The sequence below is a fragment of the Elephantulus edwardii genome, unplaced genomic scaffold (genome assembly GCF_000299155.1).
Source record: "Elephantulus edwardii isolate Elephantulus edwardi_28Jun2011 unplaced genomic scaffold, EleEdw1.0 scaffold00148, whole genome shotgun sequence".
In the NCBI taxonomy this organism is placed as follows: Eukaryota; Metazoa; Chordata; class Mammalia; order Macroscelidea; family Macroscelididae; genus Elephantulus; species Elephantulus edwardii.
The window spans coordinates 3,179,652-3,197,353 of NW_006399898.1; the positions used below are offsets into that span (position 1 = coordinate 3,179,652).

Here is a 17,702-nt window from a genome sequence, read left to right on the forward strand (position 1 = left end):
TGTGGATGAGGGGTGGACAGGTGAGCTCATATACAAGTGAACACGTGTACAGGTGAGCCTGCGTGTACATGAGGGGTGAATAAGTGAGCTTCTTTGAGGCACAACTATTAAATTAGTTTCCTGGGCTTTCTGTAATGGTCACACAAGCTGGCTAACTGAAAACAGTGGACATTTATTCTCTCACCCTCCTGGAGGAGGACGTCTGACACGGAGGTGTCGGCAGAGGTGTGCTCCCTCAGAAAGCTGTAGGGGACGGTCCCTCTTCATCTCTTCCCGTTTCTCGTGGCCTCTGGTGCTTCTGGGCTGTGACATCACCACCCCTTCTCTGCCTCTGCTCACATGGCTGTCTCCCTGTGTTTCTCAGCCTTTTATAGGGCTCTAGTTGTTAGGCATGGAATTGTGCCTCATCCCCCCAAGAGTATGTGTCAACTTGGCTGGGTCGTGGTCCTCAGTATGCCGTAATTTTCCTCCACGGTGTGATCTGATGTCCTTCTGCTGGGTGTTGCAAATCTTCAGCTCTGTGACATTAATCAGGCACGATGCAAGACAAATTGTGTCTTGAGTCAATGACTTTTGATATGCAAAATAGATTAAACAAGTGAGCAGAGGGCAGAGGGACGGACTGTCAATAGGACAGAAGATCCTGGAATGGGGCCTGTTTTTGGACCCAGGGTCCCTGCACTAAAAACCTACTAGACTCAGAGGAAGACAATACCAAGACACATGGAAATCTGCAAAGAATGCCTGACCCACGACTGCTGAAAGGAGACAGGATCTTCCCTGAGAGCCAAAAGGGAATGAAAACCTTCCTTTAGAACTAGGATCCTGAATTCAGACTCCTAGCCTCCTAAATTGTGAGAAAATAAATTTCTGTTTGTTAAAGCCACCTCCTTTTGGTACTTCTGATTAGTGGGACTAGAGAACTAAGACTCTAGTTACAAAGAGATTTTAGATCGTTGTGAGTGGGAATCAACTTGAGAGCAGTGGGGTTTGCTTTGTGTTTGTTTTTTTTTTTGACGACCTCATCTTAATTGATTACATGAGCAAAGACCCCTTTTCCAAGCAAGGCTGAGTTCACAGGAACTGAGTACTAACGCTGTCTTTTTTCCTTGGGGGGGGTGCATAGTTCAGCCCATCAGAGTTGTGCATGCAGGAGACAGTTTCTAAGCCCCAGACATCTGGCTTCTGGCTCTGGGGTGCACATTCTAACCACTACACTGCACTGTCCCTCTCTAAGCTAACACTCTCCCAGTGAAAATTAGAGTCACAGGACAATGACAGAATGCTGGTGTGGTCACGAGGCTTAGTGACATGACTGGGGTGAGGAGGGGGCATGAACTCTATTGAGCGGGGGTCTGAGCCAGGCAGGATGTGGAGGGGGAGGGGTGTGACAGCAGACAGCTGGGCAGTGGGCTGGGCCTTGTAGTGCGTGGACAGTGGAGGGACAGACCTGGAGGATGCATCCGAGTCCTGCTTTGTGTGTGTTGGGTTGCAGATGCTTTCAACATTCAAGGGTCTCTCCAGCCCCCCTCCCCTCTCCCACAGAGAGTTCAGGCACAAGATCAACATCACTTTCAACGACAATGACACGGTGTCCTTCCGGGAGCACCGCAGCTTTCAGTTCCAGCCCAGCAGGTCCGGCGGCTTGGAGAGCGACTACATCGTCATGCCCAACATCGTGGTCCTGGTGAGGCTGCCCTCCGCCACCCTGCCCTCAGCCCTCTCCACAGCCCTCAGGGCTTCATCTTCTGTTTGGTCAACCTTCAGCCCAGGTCCCCTCCAGACTGTGTCCACCGCCCGTCGTTCTCAGCTCCTTGTATGTTGCTGGCTGGTTACTAGGGGCCTTTGCATCCGTGTAGACCCAGGGTATAACCCTGCCCAGTCCTGTCCCATCCCCACCAACACTGATGTGCTTGGACCCCTTGTGACGTCCACTCTGGCCACCTCCTTAAGGGCCTTTATCAGGCTCCATGTCTTTCTCTAGGAATGCGGCCCTAAAATATCCAATGTATTTGAGAGAAACACTCACTTCTAATGAGCATCCTAACTATTTAAGACAGGTTTGCTCATTCTTCTGCCAGTCCGAGTCACAGTCACTGTTTGTCCCTGATGTCATGATTCAAAGGTGTCAGTTCTTCTTGGATCTTCCTTATTCATTGTCCAGCTTGCAGAAGGATTTCTGTTGTGTACTGCTGTGCTGGAACCCCTCATAGTCGGCCCTCCAGCTGGTTTTCAGAGGCAGCGGATTGCACAAGAGGAGACTGCCCATCTTTCTCCTGTGGAGCAGCTGGTGGATTTGAACCACTTGCCTTTGAGCTGGCAGCACAGCTCCTTACCACTAGGCTACTGGAGCTCCCTTTCTGAAGTATTGTTATTATTATTGCTGTGTCGCATCATAGCAGAAGGAACCCATAGCTGACCCTCCAGCAGGTTTTCAGAGGCAGATAATCACAGGGGAGGAGACTGCCCATCCTTCTCCTGCGGAGTAGAGGTGGGTTCGAACCACGGGCCTTTTCAGAAATATGGATCAATGTAATTTTCTTTTCCCTTTCTACATGTGAGCCCCAGCTCTCCAGGGCTGGCGAGCATGCCTCTGTCACCCTCTGGAGTGTTTCAAGGGGCTATGGGCGAGGCAACCGATGTGTCTGGCCAAGGCTCGTGGGAACAGCTGGCGTTTCTGGTTTCCTGTGTCCCTCCCTCTGCAGGCTGCATCCACGATGATGGAGCACAAGCCAGCGCCCCTGAAGTTTTTGTTGACGGTGGGCCTCAGCACCATGGGGGAGCGTGCCTTCATGAACCACACTGTGGGCGAGATCATGTGGGGCTACAACAGCCCCCTGTTGAACTTCATCAGCAACAACCTCCCAGACATGTTCCCTGTCAAGGGTAAATTCGGCCTGTTCGCCGAGGTGAGCCTGGGGGCCCTCTGTCCACGCAGCCTGTCCCCACACACACCCCAGCTCGCTCTGCAGCCGTCCGCTGACGGCGGAGGACCCAACCTGACTGGGCGCAAGCAATTCTCTTAGCTGGCCTCGAGATGACTCCGACCCAGGACGACCTTGGGGACAATGAGCAAGCTTTATTGTGTCCTGAGCCGTGTCCACTGTCTCGGTGTTCACGTGTCTGGCCCTCTTGTTGAGGGGCTTCCTCTCTTTGTCCTGACCCGTGACTTTTCCAAGCATTAGGTCTCTGTCCAGGGGCCCCTCCTGATGACAGGCCCACAATATGTGAGATGCAGGACACTGTCCTTGCCTCTGACTCTGAGGAACTGCCTGGTTGGACTTCCTCCAGAAAAGACCTCTGCATCCTTTGAGCAGATCCCGTGTTCAGTCTGCTCCAACACCACCACTCAAAGGCACCCATGGGAGAGCTTGCAATTTAGGTGGGATAGGGTGGGGAGGTAGGCCTTCCCACATGCCTCCAGGGAAGTTGAACTCCCCTCCACTTATAGGAGAAAGGTAGGGAGCCCCACATCTTGTAATGTTGATAACCCAAATGGCGAGGTTCCCACCCATTTGTGGAGGGAAGCCCAGCCTGGGACTGGACAGGGAGGGAGCCTGGAGGGCAGTCGTGGGCCCCACATCCCCGGCTCCAAGCCCTTCAGGATACTGTTTTGTACCATTGTCTGCAGCTCAACAACTCCGACTCCGGGCTCTTCACCGTGTTCACGGGTGTCAAGGACCTCAACAGGATCCACTTCGTGGACAAGTGGAACGGGGTCAGCAAGGTGAGGGAGGGGGCTGGGCAGCACGGGCAGCGGCCGCCCCCTCACTCCGCACGGTCTCTCCTGAAGCTCAGGAGGATGGCTGCTGTCCTGCACAGGCATCTGAGGGGGAGAGGTGCAGATGGTTAAGCCATCGCCACTGATCGAAAGGTGGGAAGTTCGGGGGCACCCTAAAATACCTCGGAAGAAAGGCCTGGCAATCCACTTGTGAAAAGCCAGCCCTGGAAGCCCCACTCCACCACACCTGGGGGTGCTGTCAATGGCAGTCGTTTCTGATGGTTCCCTGAAAGCGACACTTTTTTTTGGGGTCCTCGCTGCCAGCCTTTGGGGGCCATGGCAAGGGAGAGTACTAACTGTGCTCATGGGTCCCCAGCGGGTGCCAGGCGCCAGGATCTTTCCTCCTTTACTTCTGAGTTTATAAAATAATTTTGAAAGCATTTTCCTGGAAACACAGGAAAACATAAAAATAGACAATGGAGATAGACAAAGTGCCCTTTATAACCACTTCCAGGTCTCCCCGTTCGCCTGCCCAGGCCGCAGAGGAAACCCACAGCTATCAAGTTGGGGGATACTTTTCCTGTTTGCTTTTTATCTGCTTACACGGTTCCCGGGCACGCAGGGGCGTGGTGGGGTTTCTTGTTTTGTGTCTGCTTCTTTGGACGTGAGGAGCTCTGTTGACGTAGTCTTCAGGGAGTTGCCTTTTGATGGTCCACGTCGCCCAGCGGTGCTGAGGGAGAAGGCTCGCCCATCCATGGACAGCCCCCCAAAACCTGCAGGCAGGTCAGCTGTGCGTTGGTTCCAACTCGACCGCAGCGAGTGTGGGTTTTCGACTTGGGGGCAGTGTGTTACCTGCTGCGCTGCTGACTCCAAGGTCAGCGGTTCTAGCCATTCTGAGGGAGGAAGACGAGCAGTCTGCTCCCATAAAGGTCACAGGCCCTGGAGCCCAGGGAAATTCAGCCAGGAGGGGGAACAGATCTGATGTCATGCGTTTGGTGTTTGGCTTTCTGTGGGTAGTCCGTGGGGTGTGCAGTAGCATGACGGGACATTTGAAACAGTGCGAGAATGACTGAAGGGGACACAGACATGGAGTGAGCGCGGCTGGGTGCAGAAACGGTGCCCTGGGCGCACTGGTCAGACACAGATGGCCGCAGCCCCGCAGGCTGGAGACATGCGCTCTGCAGAGCGCATGGAAGGGAAGGACAGTTGGAGGAGGACAACTGGCAGCTGAGCCCCGCTGCAAGTCCCTGGACGCAACAGTGGACACGTCCTCTGTCCTCCATGTGTGTGCCAGGCCCTGTCCCCAGTCCCTGCCTGCTCTCAAAGGACACTACTGGGCATGAGAAGACAGTGTCCACACCAGGCTTTGCCACTAGTTTGGGGCCACGACCCCGAGCGGGTGTCAGAGGTCATGGTAGTCCTGACTGGTCGGGTGTCATCACACACACACACCCCATCCCCGGCCCCCAGGTCAACTTCTGGCGTTCCGACCAGTGCAACATGATCAACGGAACCTCTGGACAAATGTGGCCACCGTTCATGACCCCCGAGTCCTCGCTGGAGTTCTACAGCCCAGAGGCCTGCCGGTAACCGCTCAGATGGGCTCCACTCTCCCCACGCCTCCTGGGACTTGGGGAGACTCTGGGTGGCGCAGACCCTAACAGTTCAGGCTCGGGGTTGACCACGTGTGAGGCACCCTAAAGAAAAGCCCGTCAGCCATCCACTGAGAAATCAGCCCTTGGGAACCATCTGGGGTTCAGCTCTTCTCTGCTGCATGTGGCCGCCACGAGGCGGCTGGCTGGACATCAGCTAGTTCTTGGGGCTCTTGGGGTTACAGAGCTGTTACAGAGCAGACTGCCACACCACACGGGGTTAACATCTCTGTGGGGCCAGATCACATGGTCTTTGTCCTAAGCCACTGGATGGATTCAAACCACCAACCTTTCTAACCTAGCTGGCAGCTGAGTGCTGAACTGTCTGAGCCACCAGAGTTCCTTCATGCTGCTTGGAGATCAGTTCAGAGCCCTGGTGACGCTAAAGCGTTCACCTGCCACCGAAAGGCTGGTCGGCAAACCCGCCAGCTGCCCACGTGAGGAGGCCGAGGCATCTGCTCCCGTGAGGACGGCCCACCTCGGGGACCCTCCGGACGGGTCTCCTCTGTCCTTCGGGCTCGCTGGGCGTCACAGTCCACTCAGCAGACAGTGGGCTTGGTGTGCTGTGGGTTTTCAGAGAGACCTGGTGGAGCGATGCTCAAAATGCTTGACTGTACTAACCTCCACGTCAGCGGTTTGAATCCATCCGCCTCTCTGTGGGAGAAATGAGGCATGTGGCTTCCATAAAGAGAGCTGGGGACACGATGGGGCAGTGATCTCTTTGCTATAGGGCCACTGTGAACTGGAACTAGCCCGAGGGGAGGGGCTGGATGGGGGTGCTGGTGAGGTGAGGGGTGAAACTGAGACAAGGGCACAGTCACAGTGGTGGCCCAGGCAGCGGCAGTGCAACCAGGGAGGAGCAGGTGGATGGGGACCATGGTGAGTAATATGCTGCTAAAGGTACCTGATTCTGGGGGGTCACCCCTGTGGTCCTCTGCCCCCACAGGTCCATGAAGCTGGTGTACAAGGAGGCAGGGGTGTTCGAAGGCATCCCCATCTTCCGCTTCATGGCTCCCCCCACCTTATTTGCCAACGGATCTGTCTACCCACCTAACGAGGGCTTCTGCCCGTGTCTGGAGTCCGGGATTCAGAACGTGAGCACCTGCCGATTCGGTAAGCGACACCCTCAGGACGGTGGACACAGGGCGGTGGACAGAGGCGGGCACAGGGAGAGCTTATCTGTCCACCTCTGTCGGCACCTCGCTGGCCTCTGCACTGCCGATAATCCCATTAGGCTAGAGATAAGGAGAACGGCTGAGAGCCAAGGAAGGGAAAGAGAATGCCAGAGTGTACGTGGGACAGTAACAGTCACGAACACAGTCCAGAGGCTCAGATTATGACCTCACGGTTCTGGAGGGCAGAAGTCCGGGGTGACTCTCAGCAGGCCAAAAGCCAGGGGTCTGCCAGGCTTTGGGTTCTGTCTGGAGGTCACTCACAGGCCTCACCTAGGGGCCCCCCTCTTCCATCCTCAGCACCATCACATCCTTCCAGCCCTGCCCCTCTAGGTCCAGGTCTTCCTCCCTCTTCTAGGTTGTTTTGTGGTGTGTTTTTTTAAAGGGTTTTATTTCGGTTCAGGTGAGAGTGGACAGAGCGCATTGGTTTCCTGTTCAGTAATTCACGCTCTGGTTGTCCCTTGTCACTGGTTGTGGACCCCACACTGTGTCGGCACGCCCCGCCCCCCGCTTCCACCTTGAGTTTCCCATTTCTCCTCACCCCAAGTCCTGCCCCTTCCTCCCTGCTCAGTTTTGCCCACTTTCCCTGGCATCCCGTTCACGTCACGGGTCCGTCTTTTCTATAACTGAAAGGTCCAGTTTGAGAACTCATGATCATTCTGGTCCCGCTGGGACATGCTTCATGTTTCCATTTTTGTTTCAAATTTGTCACTGCTGTTTGAGGACGAGTTTACAGAGCACTTTCCTTTTCTTTCTTTCTTTTTTTAACTTGCTCAAAAACACTTTATTAAACATTTTTTTTAAAGGAATAATTTTTTTTTCTGGAAAACAATACATTCGTACAATAAATAAACTAGTATAATAATAAACAGTAATTCTTTTTAAGTAATGACGTTATTGTAAAATGTGCCTTAATTGAAACTGGTGTTTCTCTGTGGAAAATGTAAACATCTCAAGACCATAATATTTTCTAAACATTCTAAGATCATGAAGCTCGTTCAGTATCTTTAGAACGCTTAGAAAAGTGATTAGCTTCTCTATGGCTTAGGATCTGATGCCAGGCTTGTTTTTGAGTGTCTTTTCCCTCTGAGGGTTTTTGATCATTTTCTGGTGTTTGTTGAAATTCATGGAGGGTTTCTGTCTTGATCCCAGCAGCCCTTCAACATTAGCTTGACTACGTGAAAGACGCCAAGTCTTTCCCCAGAGCTTCTAATTCCTTTAGTGTTTCGTGTCTGTCTGGATGATGCTGGATTACTTTGCCTTTTCCATTCACCAGTTCACATGCGTTTTGTTTTGTGGCACGGAGGGCATCACCCCCATCCCAACAGCACTCCTCCTGCTTCCTCCCTGTGCTTCCTGTTTCCACTCAGCCCTCTTTTCTATACCTTCCTGCCTTCTCAGCTTTATCCCTGGACAAATGCTGTCCTTTGCATCTAGTACAGTTGGTTATTCTAAGAAGTATGCTCCTCTCTTATTTTATTTTTTCCTTGTTGTGTACCAGAGAATTGGATCCAACTGGCATAAGAGGAGATTGCCCCTCTGTTTCCAGCAGAGCATCTGGTGGATTCGAACCACGTGCCTTCAGGATTGCAGCGCAGCTTCTTGCACTAGGCCACCAGAGCTCCCTTCTCTTATGTTTTTGTTTAACTTTATTGGTCTATTATTTGGCTGGAAATATTGTTGTTTTAAGAACAGCTGGTTAGGGATTTCATTCCATCTGGTACCTGAATGTCCCCGCCCCTCACACAGTAAGGAAGACCCCTTAGTAGCACTGTGGTTAGAGTGTTGATCCATTGACACGAACCCACAGCTTTTTGCTCAGGGAAGATGTAGATCTCTGCTTCCAGAGAGATTTCAGACCAGGGAACCCGGTGGAGCATTTCCACCCTGTTCCCCAGGGTCACTGTGAAATCGGGCTCTCCTTGATGGGGTGATTTAATGTCGTACATTCGAGATGCTGCTCCCCAGGTACGGTGGCCAGTGCTGGCGTGTTCAGGTGACACAGGTGCCTGGCTGTTAGTGCGTCAAGGTGGCTCCGACTCTCAGGGACCCCCGTGACCTCATGGACAGCCGTGCGAGCCCTGCTAGCTTCCGTACCTCCCCGCCCTGTCTTTTCCAGGAGCCCATTCCTGTGCCTTCTGTGTCTGCCCATTTCATCGAGGGTCTTCCTCTTCATGGTTGACCTGCTGCTCTACCACGGGCGCTATGGTGGCCGGGTGGTAAGAGGCTGCCCTGCAAGCCCAGAGGCACATGGTTCGAATCCACTAGCTGCTTTGCCGGAGAAGGTTGGGCAACCTCCTCTGGTGCGATTTACAGCCTCTGAAAACTCTGGAGTTTCAGCTCTGGGCCAGTCCTGATGTGACGGCACATGATGACGACAACAACAACTCCTTTCCCAAGTCCTTCCCCAAGGCCCAGCCTCTCCTGATTGCATGCCCATGGCCAGTGTCCCCATCCTCCCTTGTGAGGTGCTTTCTGGTGCACTTCCAGGACGGATGTGTGTGTTGTTCTGTCGTCCGTCGCTGTGCTTGCCAAGGCCCCAACTCAGAGGCTTCAGCTCTTCTTGGACCTTCCCCACTCACCGTCGGTTTTCACTGGCCAGGGAGGCAGCAGACGGCGGCCTGACTCGGGAGAGACTGCCTTGGTTCTCAGAGTCACACCTTTCCTTTCTCTTCAGGGAAATCTATTTTCCCTCAGCCAATATGCCCACTGCGACACGTTGCTTGATTTCTCGACGGCCACTTCCTTGGGGGTTGAGGGTGGATCCACGCATAATCCCGTCCTCAGCAGCTTTGATCTTGTCTTTATTTCATGATGTTGTGTATCGGTCCGGTTGTGAGGGCTCCTTTATGGGGTACATTAAGTCAGCACTGACCGATAACCACCCCTCCAGCGGGTGTTCACACGCTAAATCACATGGGAGGAGGCCCATCTTTCTCCTGTGGGGCACTCGTGGATTCGAACTGTACACAGTTGGATTGGTAGCACAGCTTCTTACCACTAGGCCACCAGAGCACCACGAGGGCTCCCAGAGGCTCTGTAATGGGACTGCGCAGACGCAGGCAGTCTTCATTGTTGCGGGACGTCCCCTTGGACTGTGCTGCTCCATGGACGAGCCCAGGGACTCGTGACAGCACATGTGGTCACTCTGCCTTAAAGTCTCCAGTGGCTTCTGCCGCGTGTGCGGTGAAGCCCAGCCCTCTAACCCTCTAACCGTGACCTCAGGGCCCGCCCACCGCTCTCAGCACCCTCCGGCTCCGTGCTGCTTTCCTGCGGCCACTGTTCTTCACTGTTTCAGAGTCTCCGTGGCCAGGCTCCATCAGGTTTGGCCACATGGAAGGCCTTCGCGCCAGCTGAGCCCTGTGCCAGGAGACCTCTGTCCCCAAGATCCACATGGACCATCCTGTCACCTTCCTTATGGTCTCAGCTCACATGACACCTCCTCCAGGAAGCCTTCTGATCTCCCCTTCCAGAGCCACCCTCCTGCCGCCTCCCAGCTCCGCTTTCTCCTATCGTCTCGTCTCGTTGTAGTCTTCTTGGTTCTTGCTGCTCTCGGAAAGCAACAGTGGTGGGCTTTATATTACTTGTTTGTTGTCCGCCCGCCTACCCCCCGACTGTGACTCTTTAAGGTGCAGCCAGAGTGCTTCTCAGAAGCAAACACCATGCGACTTCATCTCAGCCACCTTGTGTGTGTTGTCCGGAGGGGCGGACCCCTGGAGAAGGACGTCATGGTTGAGGAAGTAGAGGGTTAGCAAGGAAAGGGAGCCCCTCAATGAGATGGGTGGACACAGTGACTGCAGAGGGGCCGAGCGCAGAGCGTGAGCCTGGTGCAGGAGCACGTGGGGGTCCGTTCTGTCCCTCACGGGGTCACTGTGAGTCAGAACCAAGTGGACAGCAGCTGACAACAATTCCCCCAAAACTGTCCATACAACTTTAATTCCCACAAGGTGAAAACCACAACCATTGCTCAGATGGAGACCCAGAATGTGGCAGCCCCCACGTCCTTCCAGGTCCCCTCCCAACCACCACCACCCCGACTGGCAGCAGCACAGGGCAAGTGCACAGGCCAAGCCCAGCCTGGTTCGTCTTGGTGTGAGTGGGGTCCCAGTACATGCACCCCTTTTTCTGGCTGCTTGCCTGCGAGGGGAACTGCATGGCAGGGGTGGTCCTGACTCTCTGTCTTCTGAGTGTAGATTCCTGCTCTGTGAATACGCTTCTATTTCCTCGTCCTTCTGCTCCTCGAGCCTCTCTCTTTCTGGGTTTGAACCACCATCCTTGTGTTCCTAGTCCAGCTCTCCTGCCTGGTCTATCTCCCCCAGCCCGTGGTCACCACGCATTGACGTCTTCCCCACGCTCTTGTCTATTCTAGAGGGTTTGTATATGTGGAGCCTTAAGAGTCAGATGGTTTCATCCTCCCCATGTCTGCTGACTTCGCACAGCACAAATCCTCCAGGTGCTCTGTGCTGTAGCGGGTGTCAGGGCTGCGTCCTGTTCGTGGATGGACAGTACATCCTTGTCTGAGTCCCTTTTTTGTGTCCTGCCCTCACTTGGTGGACCCTAACCCTCACTCGTTACCCCTTGGGCTGTTGTGTGCTGTGCTGCTGTGAACGCTGGGGCATCTGTTGGAAGCCTTGCTCTGTTCCTGTGTGTGGAATTGAATTGCTTGGCTGAAGGAATCTTCTGGCACGTGTCTCAGGTGTCCATGCTCTGGAGTTCAGAAGCACCCCCCGCCCTTTCCCTTTCCAAGCCTTGCACATTCCTTAGATCAGAGGACCCTGTCCTGTCTAACCTCCCAGCTTCACAGGGGCCCCTAGACTTACCCAACAGAGCTTCTTAATCATAATCTGTGGTGATCCTCGGCAATTATCTGTGGTTAGATGCACCATAAAGCCATAAATTAATTAGACTTACTGCCTGGGCAGGTCTCTCTCAGATCATTTGAAAATAAAACAGAAAGAACCATGTGTTGACATGTCTGCTATTAAAAACCACCAAGCCAGCTCAAACGTCTGCAGTAAGCAAGGCGTTAGCCAACAGATCCAACCCACCTTCTTCTCCTCCAGGGGCTGGGGGTGCAGCAAGCCTCCTTCCGGAGCCTGATTTGGTGGGCTCTCCTTTGCTGAGAGTTACCTGTTAAAGTGGGGACGCTGTGTGCACTCCATTCTTATCCTTTCACACTGGAGGCAGGAGGATGGAGCACATGGTTTTGTAGGATGTGTGATACTGTCCCACTAGGTACTAGCGATGCCTTCAAAGAGACCCAGGATGTGGTTTTAAATCACATCACTTTCTGCAGCATATAACTTCCCTTTCTGGTCTCTTCCCATCTGATTCTCTTCAGGAAAAGGTCTCCACTGGTGCTTACAGGACCAGGACACCTTACAGGCTTTCTCCAGACTTGCTTTTTTAGCAGGTCTCCGAGCCAAAGCCTTGGGCGAGTCTGTGGCAACAGTATCTGCAACATTCTTTAGTTTCTGTTTATTTATTCACACAGTTACTTTCTAATTGTGGTAGTTGATTGCATTCAAGGTGGTGTTGCAATGGACCACCCCTGGCTGTTGGGCGCACTCCAAGTTATGCTTCCCTGGTGTGCTGAGAGAATTGTGTGCATCCACTCACCCCAGTACAGGAAAAGGGGTAGTCTCCTCTCATGATTTACAGTCTTGAAAGTGGGACTCACAATCCCCACTTTGTGCAAGCCTATTGTTACAGTCACTGTGCCAACACATCTCACTGAGATTCTTCCTCTCTTTTGCTAATCCTCTACTTTTCCAAGCATGAGCTTTAAACTGACATCTTTGCTCGTTAGCACCTTAACAAGGTCCTCGACAGCAGACAGTTCACTTCTCAGCAGAGCATCACCAGGCCTTTTTTTCCCTAGGCATCTCTGGGTGGACCCAAACCCCTAGCCTTTTGGTTCACTGCTAACCAAAGCAACTGATGACAACATCCGGGGACACCGGTGAGAGAAAGCTCCCTTTCAAGAGAGAGTTACTGAAGAAAGCAGCGGGAGTTGATTTTAAAAGCACGTTATGTAATTGTGCTGACAGAACTCTCTGCAGCAGTCCAGCTAAGGAGGAAATAAATGACATTTGAGGAGCATTCGAGTGAAGGATGTAAAAGGATGATGTGAGAAAGAAAACCAGATGTCAAGAATACTCCAGGTTCCCCTTCTAACCAACTTTTGGCTCAGCTAAGAAAAGGAGAGAGAAGACCAACCACTGGAGGCTGTCCTGCCCTGTGACCGTCCACCTGAATGCCCGCTGCCCACTCCCCAGCCAGCTGCAAAGTAGGGCTGGCCGGTGATGGGAAGGAGAATGTCCTTGCTTTGTAGGAATTTCCGTTTGTTTCTGCTTAAATGACACTTTATGTTTCTCTCCTCTGGGGGTTCACACAGCAGCTCGGGTTCCCAGTCAACAGCTTCTACACACGCTGTTTGAGCAGCATGGGTTCCACTCCCCACGGTGTGGGAACATTCTCCTTTTTTCCTTTCTGGTCATTCCACCTCCATCCAGCGAGTTTCCCTGCCCGCATACATCCTCATCTTTGTTTGAAAGTCACTGGGGATCATTTAGTCTCATAAAGTAATTTCTTTTTCAGGAGCCTTAGAGTGTAATGCATCGGTCTGCTAACCAAAAAAAGCTGGCAGTTCGCATCCACTCGCCCCAGTGCAGGAAAAGGGGTGGTCTCTTCTCCTGATTTACAGTCCTGGGAGTGGAGCTCACAATCCCCACTATGTGCAAGCCTATTGTTACAGTCACCGTGCCAACACATCTCACTGAGAGTCTTCCTCTTTTGCTGACCCTCATCTTTTCCAAACACGAGCTTTAAACGGACATCTTTGCTCGTTAGCGCTTTAACAAGGTCCTCGACAGCAGATATACTTACCCAGTGTAACACATCTTTTGACTTCTTGCAGCTGCTACCATAGGTGCTGATTGCTCTTATTCATCTGTTTGTTTGTTTTTTCCCCAAGATTTGTTTTTAATTGTGCATAGAGTGAAAGTTTACTGAATAAATACATTTTCCACTTTATGATTCCCACACGTTTCGTTTGCCGACACTGATGGCAACTCTTACCGTGTAGCAGTGTTCATCCCACCTCCTCCCAGCGTTTCTTGTTTCCACGCCTTCTTTCCTAACCCTTCTTGCCTCCTGGACTCTGACTTTGGGCAAATCTGCCCTTTTGCTCTTAAGTGGTTGGTTATTCAAAGGAGTGTGTACCTCCCTGGTGTTACCAGTCACCTTGTAGACCTGCCTATTGTTTGGCTGAAAATTGAGCCGTGGGGGTGAGTTCAGTTGCAGACTGGAAGGTTGTCTGAGGACCACCGTTTTGGGGGTTCCACCAGCCTCCATAAGACCAGTAAGCAGGGGCTTTATGATGCTTTTTCATTTTGCTCCAAGGTTCTCTCCTACTCTGCCCTGGACTGTCTAGCATGATCCCTTTCAGAGTGACCAGCACTGGAAGCTGGGCACCATCCAGTTCTGGATGCTGAAGGCCATGGAGGGGGCTTCTCATGGTCCATCACCTTCGTATTCACTGTTTCCATATATCTTTGAGTTGCTTCTCCCTTCTTTGCTCTGGACAGGGAGAGACCGCTCCTAGCCCCTTGGATCTACACTCGGAAGCTTTTAAAACTCCAGTCCCTACTCACCAAACTAGGATGCAGAATGCTGTCTCTGCAGCCTCTTGAGACTGTGGCCCTGAGCCCCAGGTCCAGTGTCAAGTCTGTCTTCTTGACCAGCCTCCAGAACCAACAGCTGTTGTGCCATTATTAGAACCAGCAGCTGCTGCACCACCATTCCCGTGTCACCAAACTGGACCCTGCAATGGTCTCAGGGACGCTTGGTAGAGGTTCATTTATGAACAAGGTGGCTTGACATCTTTGCCCACTGGGGCTGCTGGTGTCAGCCTGTCAGGCAGCCGCCATGCCTCACTGCCTGAACCTCCTCTCCGGACACCCCAATGCCCTCTCCACTCTGACACCCCCTTCTCATTCCTCTGCTTCCAGGTGCACCTCTGTTTCTTTCCCAGCCTCACTTCTACAATGCAGACCCCATCTTGGCTGAGGCGGTGACTGGCCTTCACCCAAACAAAAAAGACCATTCCTTATTTCTGGACATTCACCCGGTGAGTGTGGACAATGCCCAGCTGGATTTGGAGGGCTTCCTCCCTCCCTTAGAAGCAGAGGACCCAGGGTGGTAGGGTGGGAGGGAGGGAAGCGCGCCTTTCTCTGGCATTGTAGCTTTTAGAACATCAAGACATCAAAGGTGCCCACTTTACCCTGATTCCATAGTTCAAGGATCTCATTATCGCTTTGTAAGGGATAGAATTTATAAGGGATAATATAGCCTCTATAAATGGGCCATAAGACAGTAAATCAATTAGGATTATCAGCCCAGGGCGCCTCCTGCAAATTAGCCAGGACCAACTATCTGGCTGTGCCAAAATGCCAGGAAGGTCTTCAGGTGCCGATAACAGTTTAGGTGTCTTGTAGATAAATCTGGTCCAAGGGAATTTGTCCCAGGTCAAGTTTTATCTCCATGCACAGCCCAGCAGGTGGCCCAGCACACATGGTCCAGCTGTGGGCGTGTCTTAGCTAGGGCCGCCTTCTGTGCCCGTGTTCCCTCCGAGTTGACCAGTGACCCCTTGGGATTTTTGTTGATCAGACAGTTGATGCAATTCTGTTCCTGAGTGGACTCTGTTGGGCCACCCGAAGTCCTCTTTCAAACCTTGGTGCTGTCCCAACATTTTTCCTTGTACTCTCAGAACTAGACCAGGAAGGTAATTCCACCAAGAACACGCTCTCTTTCATGCTCTGAACAGAACCTCAGCTCCGTGCCCAATGTTCTCTGGTCCCCACGTGTCAGGAGGCTGTTCTGGCTGGAGTTTGGAGAGTGACAGATGGCTATGTCCCAGATGTCTCATCCACAGGCCTCTTGGCCCCCAAGTGGGCTCCTGGCAGGCAGGAATAGAAGTGGGCACTCGGGGAGGGTGGCCTGGGACTAGGTGAGTGCGTGGCGGGTGTCAGCTCTATGGACAGGGTGTCTGCTTTTCTGTTGTCTGGTCTGTCCTAACTCCTAGCAACCCTGTGGGCAGGGCAGAACTGCCCCAGAGTGCTCCGGAGGCCACCATCGTTTTCCCTCAGAGTGGCTGGTGGATTTGAACCACTGGCCTTTTGATTGGCAGCTCATTGTTTAATCTACTCTTCCCCAGACTCCTTGGTGGTGTCCATGGTTTGTGTTAAAGAATTCTGGTGGTACAACAGTTAATCACTCAGCTATACACCAAAAGGTTGAGATATCAAACCCCTGCAGTAGTCCTGCCCAGAACCCTTTCTTTCTAACATTCTCCTCATTCTGGCTGCCCCAAATGAGCCCAAAATCTTCACCCTGCCCTGTTATCTACTCAACAGAATGGCAAAAACCAAGTATTTGACAATGGCCACTTTCCAAACTAAGTGGGATTTCCATGGCTGTCGGTCATTATGGGAGCAGACTGTGACATTGTTTTCCACGGTGGGGCTGGTGGGTTTTGATCAGCCAACCTTTCGGATAGCAGTCGAGCTCCACAAGGTCCAGGTCTCCGGGGTGTGTGCAGCTGGCGGGCTGGAGGAGCCACATAAGGGTGGGGATGAAGTGGCCTGAGCGGGGAGATCGCAGAATGAGGAGTAGTGGCCCAGAGATGGGAAGGGACGGGGGGCTGTGTCGGGTCCCCACGAGCACCCTCTGGTTTAAGGCTTCGCGGGAAGGCTCAGCCTGGAGCTGTGCTCATGCCTGGGGCTGGCGACAGAGGACACTGTGCAAAGTCAGCAGAGGGAAAGGCAGGTGGACGACGTCCAGGGGAGGCTGGGGGTGAGAGTGCAGAGCCCTCTCCAGTGGGGGGTGTCACACTAGACACCCTGGTCTCGCCCTGCAGCGAGGTCACAGGCGGATGAAGTGCCAGCTGGCAGGGAGGCCACCTGCAGCCTCAGCGCCAGGCTTTTATTGGGGACGTCACGTCACGTAGCGCACGTCATGTCCCGTCCCGTCCCATCACATCATGTGTGCATCGACTGCCCCGCCCGCTGTGTCAACGCTGCGGCAGTGTCAGGGGGCGTCACATAACGTAGTGTACGTCATGTGCTGCCACGTCACGTCACATACGTCACGTGGCGTACGTCGACTCCCCGCCCGCCATGCCAATGCTGCGGCAGTGTCGGGGCATCACATCACATAGCGTATGTCATGTGCCGTCACGTCACGTCACGTATGTCATGTGGCGTACGTCGCCTCCCCTGCCGGCCGTGCCAATGCCGCGGAAGCGTCAGGGGACGTCACATTGCGTAGCACATGCCACATGCCGTCAGGTCACGTGGTGTACGTCGCTTCCCGCCGTGCCAATGCTGCGGAAGCACCAGGGGACGTAGCTAGCGCACGTCAAGTCACGTAGTGCACGTCCTGTGCCGTCATGTCACGTGATGCAGACCACATCACGTGGTGTACGTCGCTTCCCGCAGTGCCAATGCCGCGGAAGCGTCAGGGGACGTCACATCACGTAACGCACACCCTGTGCCGTCACGTTATGTCACGTGGCATCCGTCACGTCACTGCTGTGTCAATGCTGCGGCAGTGTCGGGGGCGTCGCATCACGTAGCATACGTCATGTGCCGTCACGTCACGTCACGTGGCGTACGTCGACTCCCCGCCCGCCATGCCAATGCCGCGGAAGCGCCAGGGGACGTCACGTCACGTAACGCACGCCCTGTGCCGTCACGTTACGTCACGTGGCGTACGTCGGCTCCCCCGCCGGCCGTGCCCATGCCGCGGAGTCTACATCCGGGCACCCTGGTCACGTGAGCCGGGGAGCCGCTCGCGGCCCTGACGTTGGGGCACGTGGATTCCCAGGCTGGGCGCCTGCAGGGCCGCCGCGCCGGCGTTGTCCGTGGGTTCGAGCCCGCCGGGCGGTGAGTGGACTCGGCAGGAGGGCCCCGAGGTCTGCCCCTCACTGTGTCTGCCGCCACAGGTCACCGGGATCCCCATGAACTGCTCGGTGAAGCTGCAGCTGAGCATCTACATGAAGGCCATCAGGGGCATCGGGTGAGTGGCAGCTGGGAGCTGGGGTGGCGGCCCTCCCTTCAGGGTCAGGGGCCCAGGACAGCCAGCTAGGACGCCATG

The 17,702-nt window shown here is 53.7% G+C and overlaps 1 protein-coding gene across 1 annotated transcript in view; it reads left to right on the top strand.

Annotated features, from left to right (window-relative positions):
- SCARB1 (scavenger receptor class B, member 1) overlaps nucleotides 1–17,702 on the top strand; it is an 83,636-nt gene that overhangs the window by 55,144 nt on the left and 10,790 nt on the right. Inside the window, exons 3-9 of the mRNA XM_006894625.1 lie at nucleotides 1,546–1,687; nucleotides 2,706–2,909; nucleotides 3,632–3,727; nucleotides 5,192–5,307; nucleotides 6,320–6,486; nucleotides 14,558–14,676; nucleotides 17,551–17,624. Of these exons, the coding sequence (XP_006894687.1) occupies nucleotides 1,546–1,687; nucleotides 2,706–2,909; nucleotides 3,632–3,727; nucleotides 5,192–5,307; nucleotides 6,320–6,486; nucleotides 14,558–14,676; nucleotides 17,551–17,624 (918 nt within the window). The remainder of the gene's footprint in view (nucleotides 1–1,545; nucleotides 1,688–2,705; nucleotides 2,910–3,631; nucleotides 3,728–5,191; nucleotides 5,308–6,319; nucleotides 6,487–14,557; nucleotides 14,677–17,550; nucleotides 17,625–17,702) is intronic.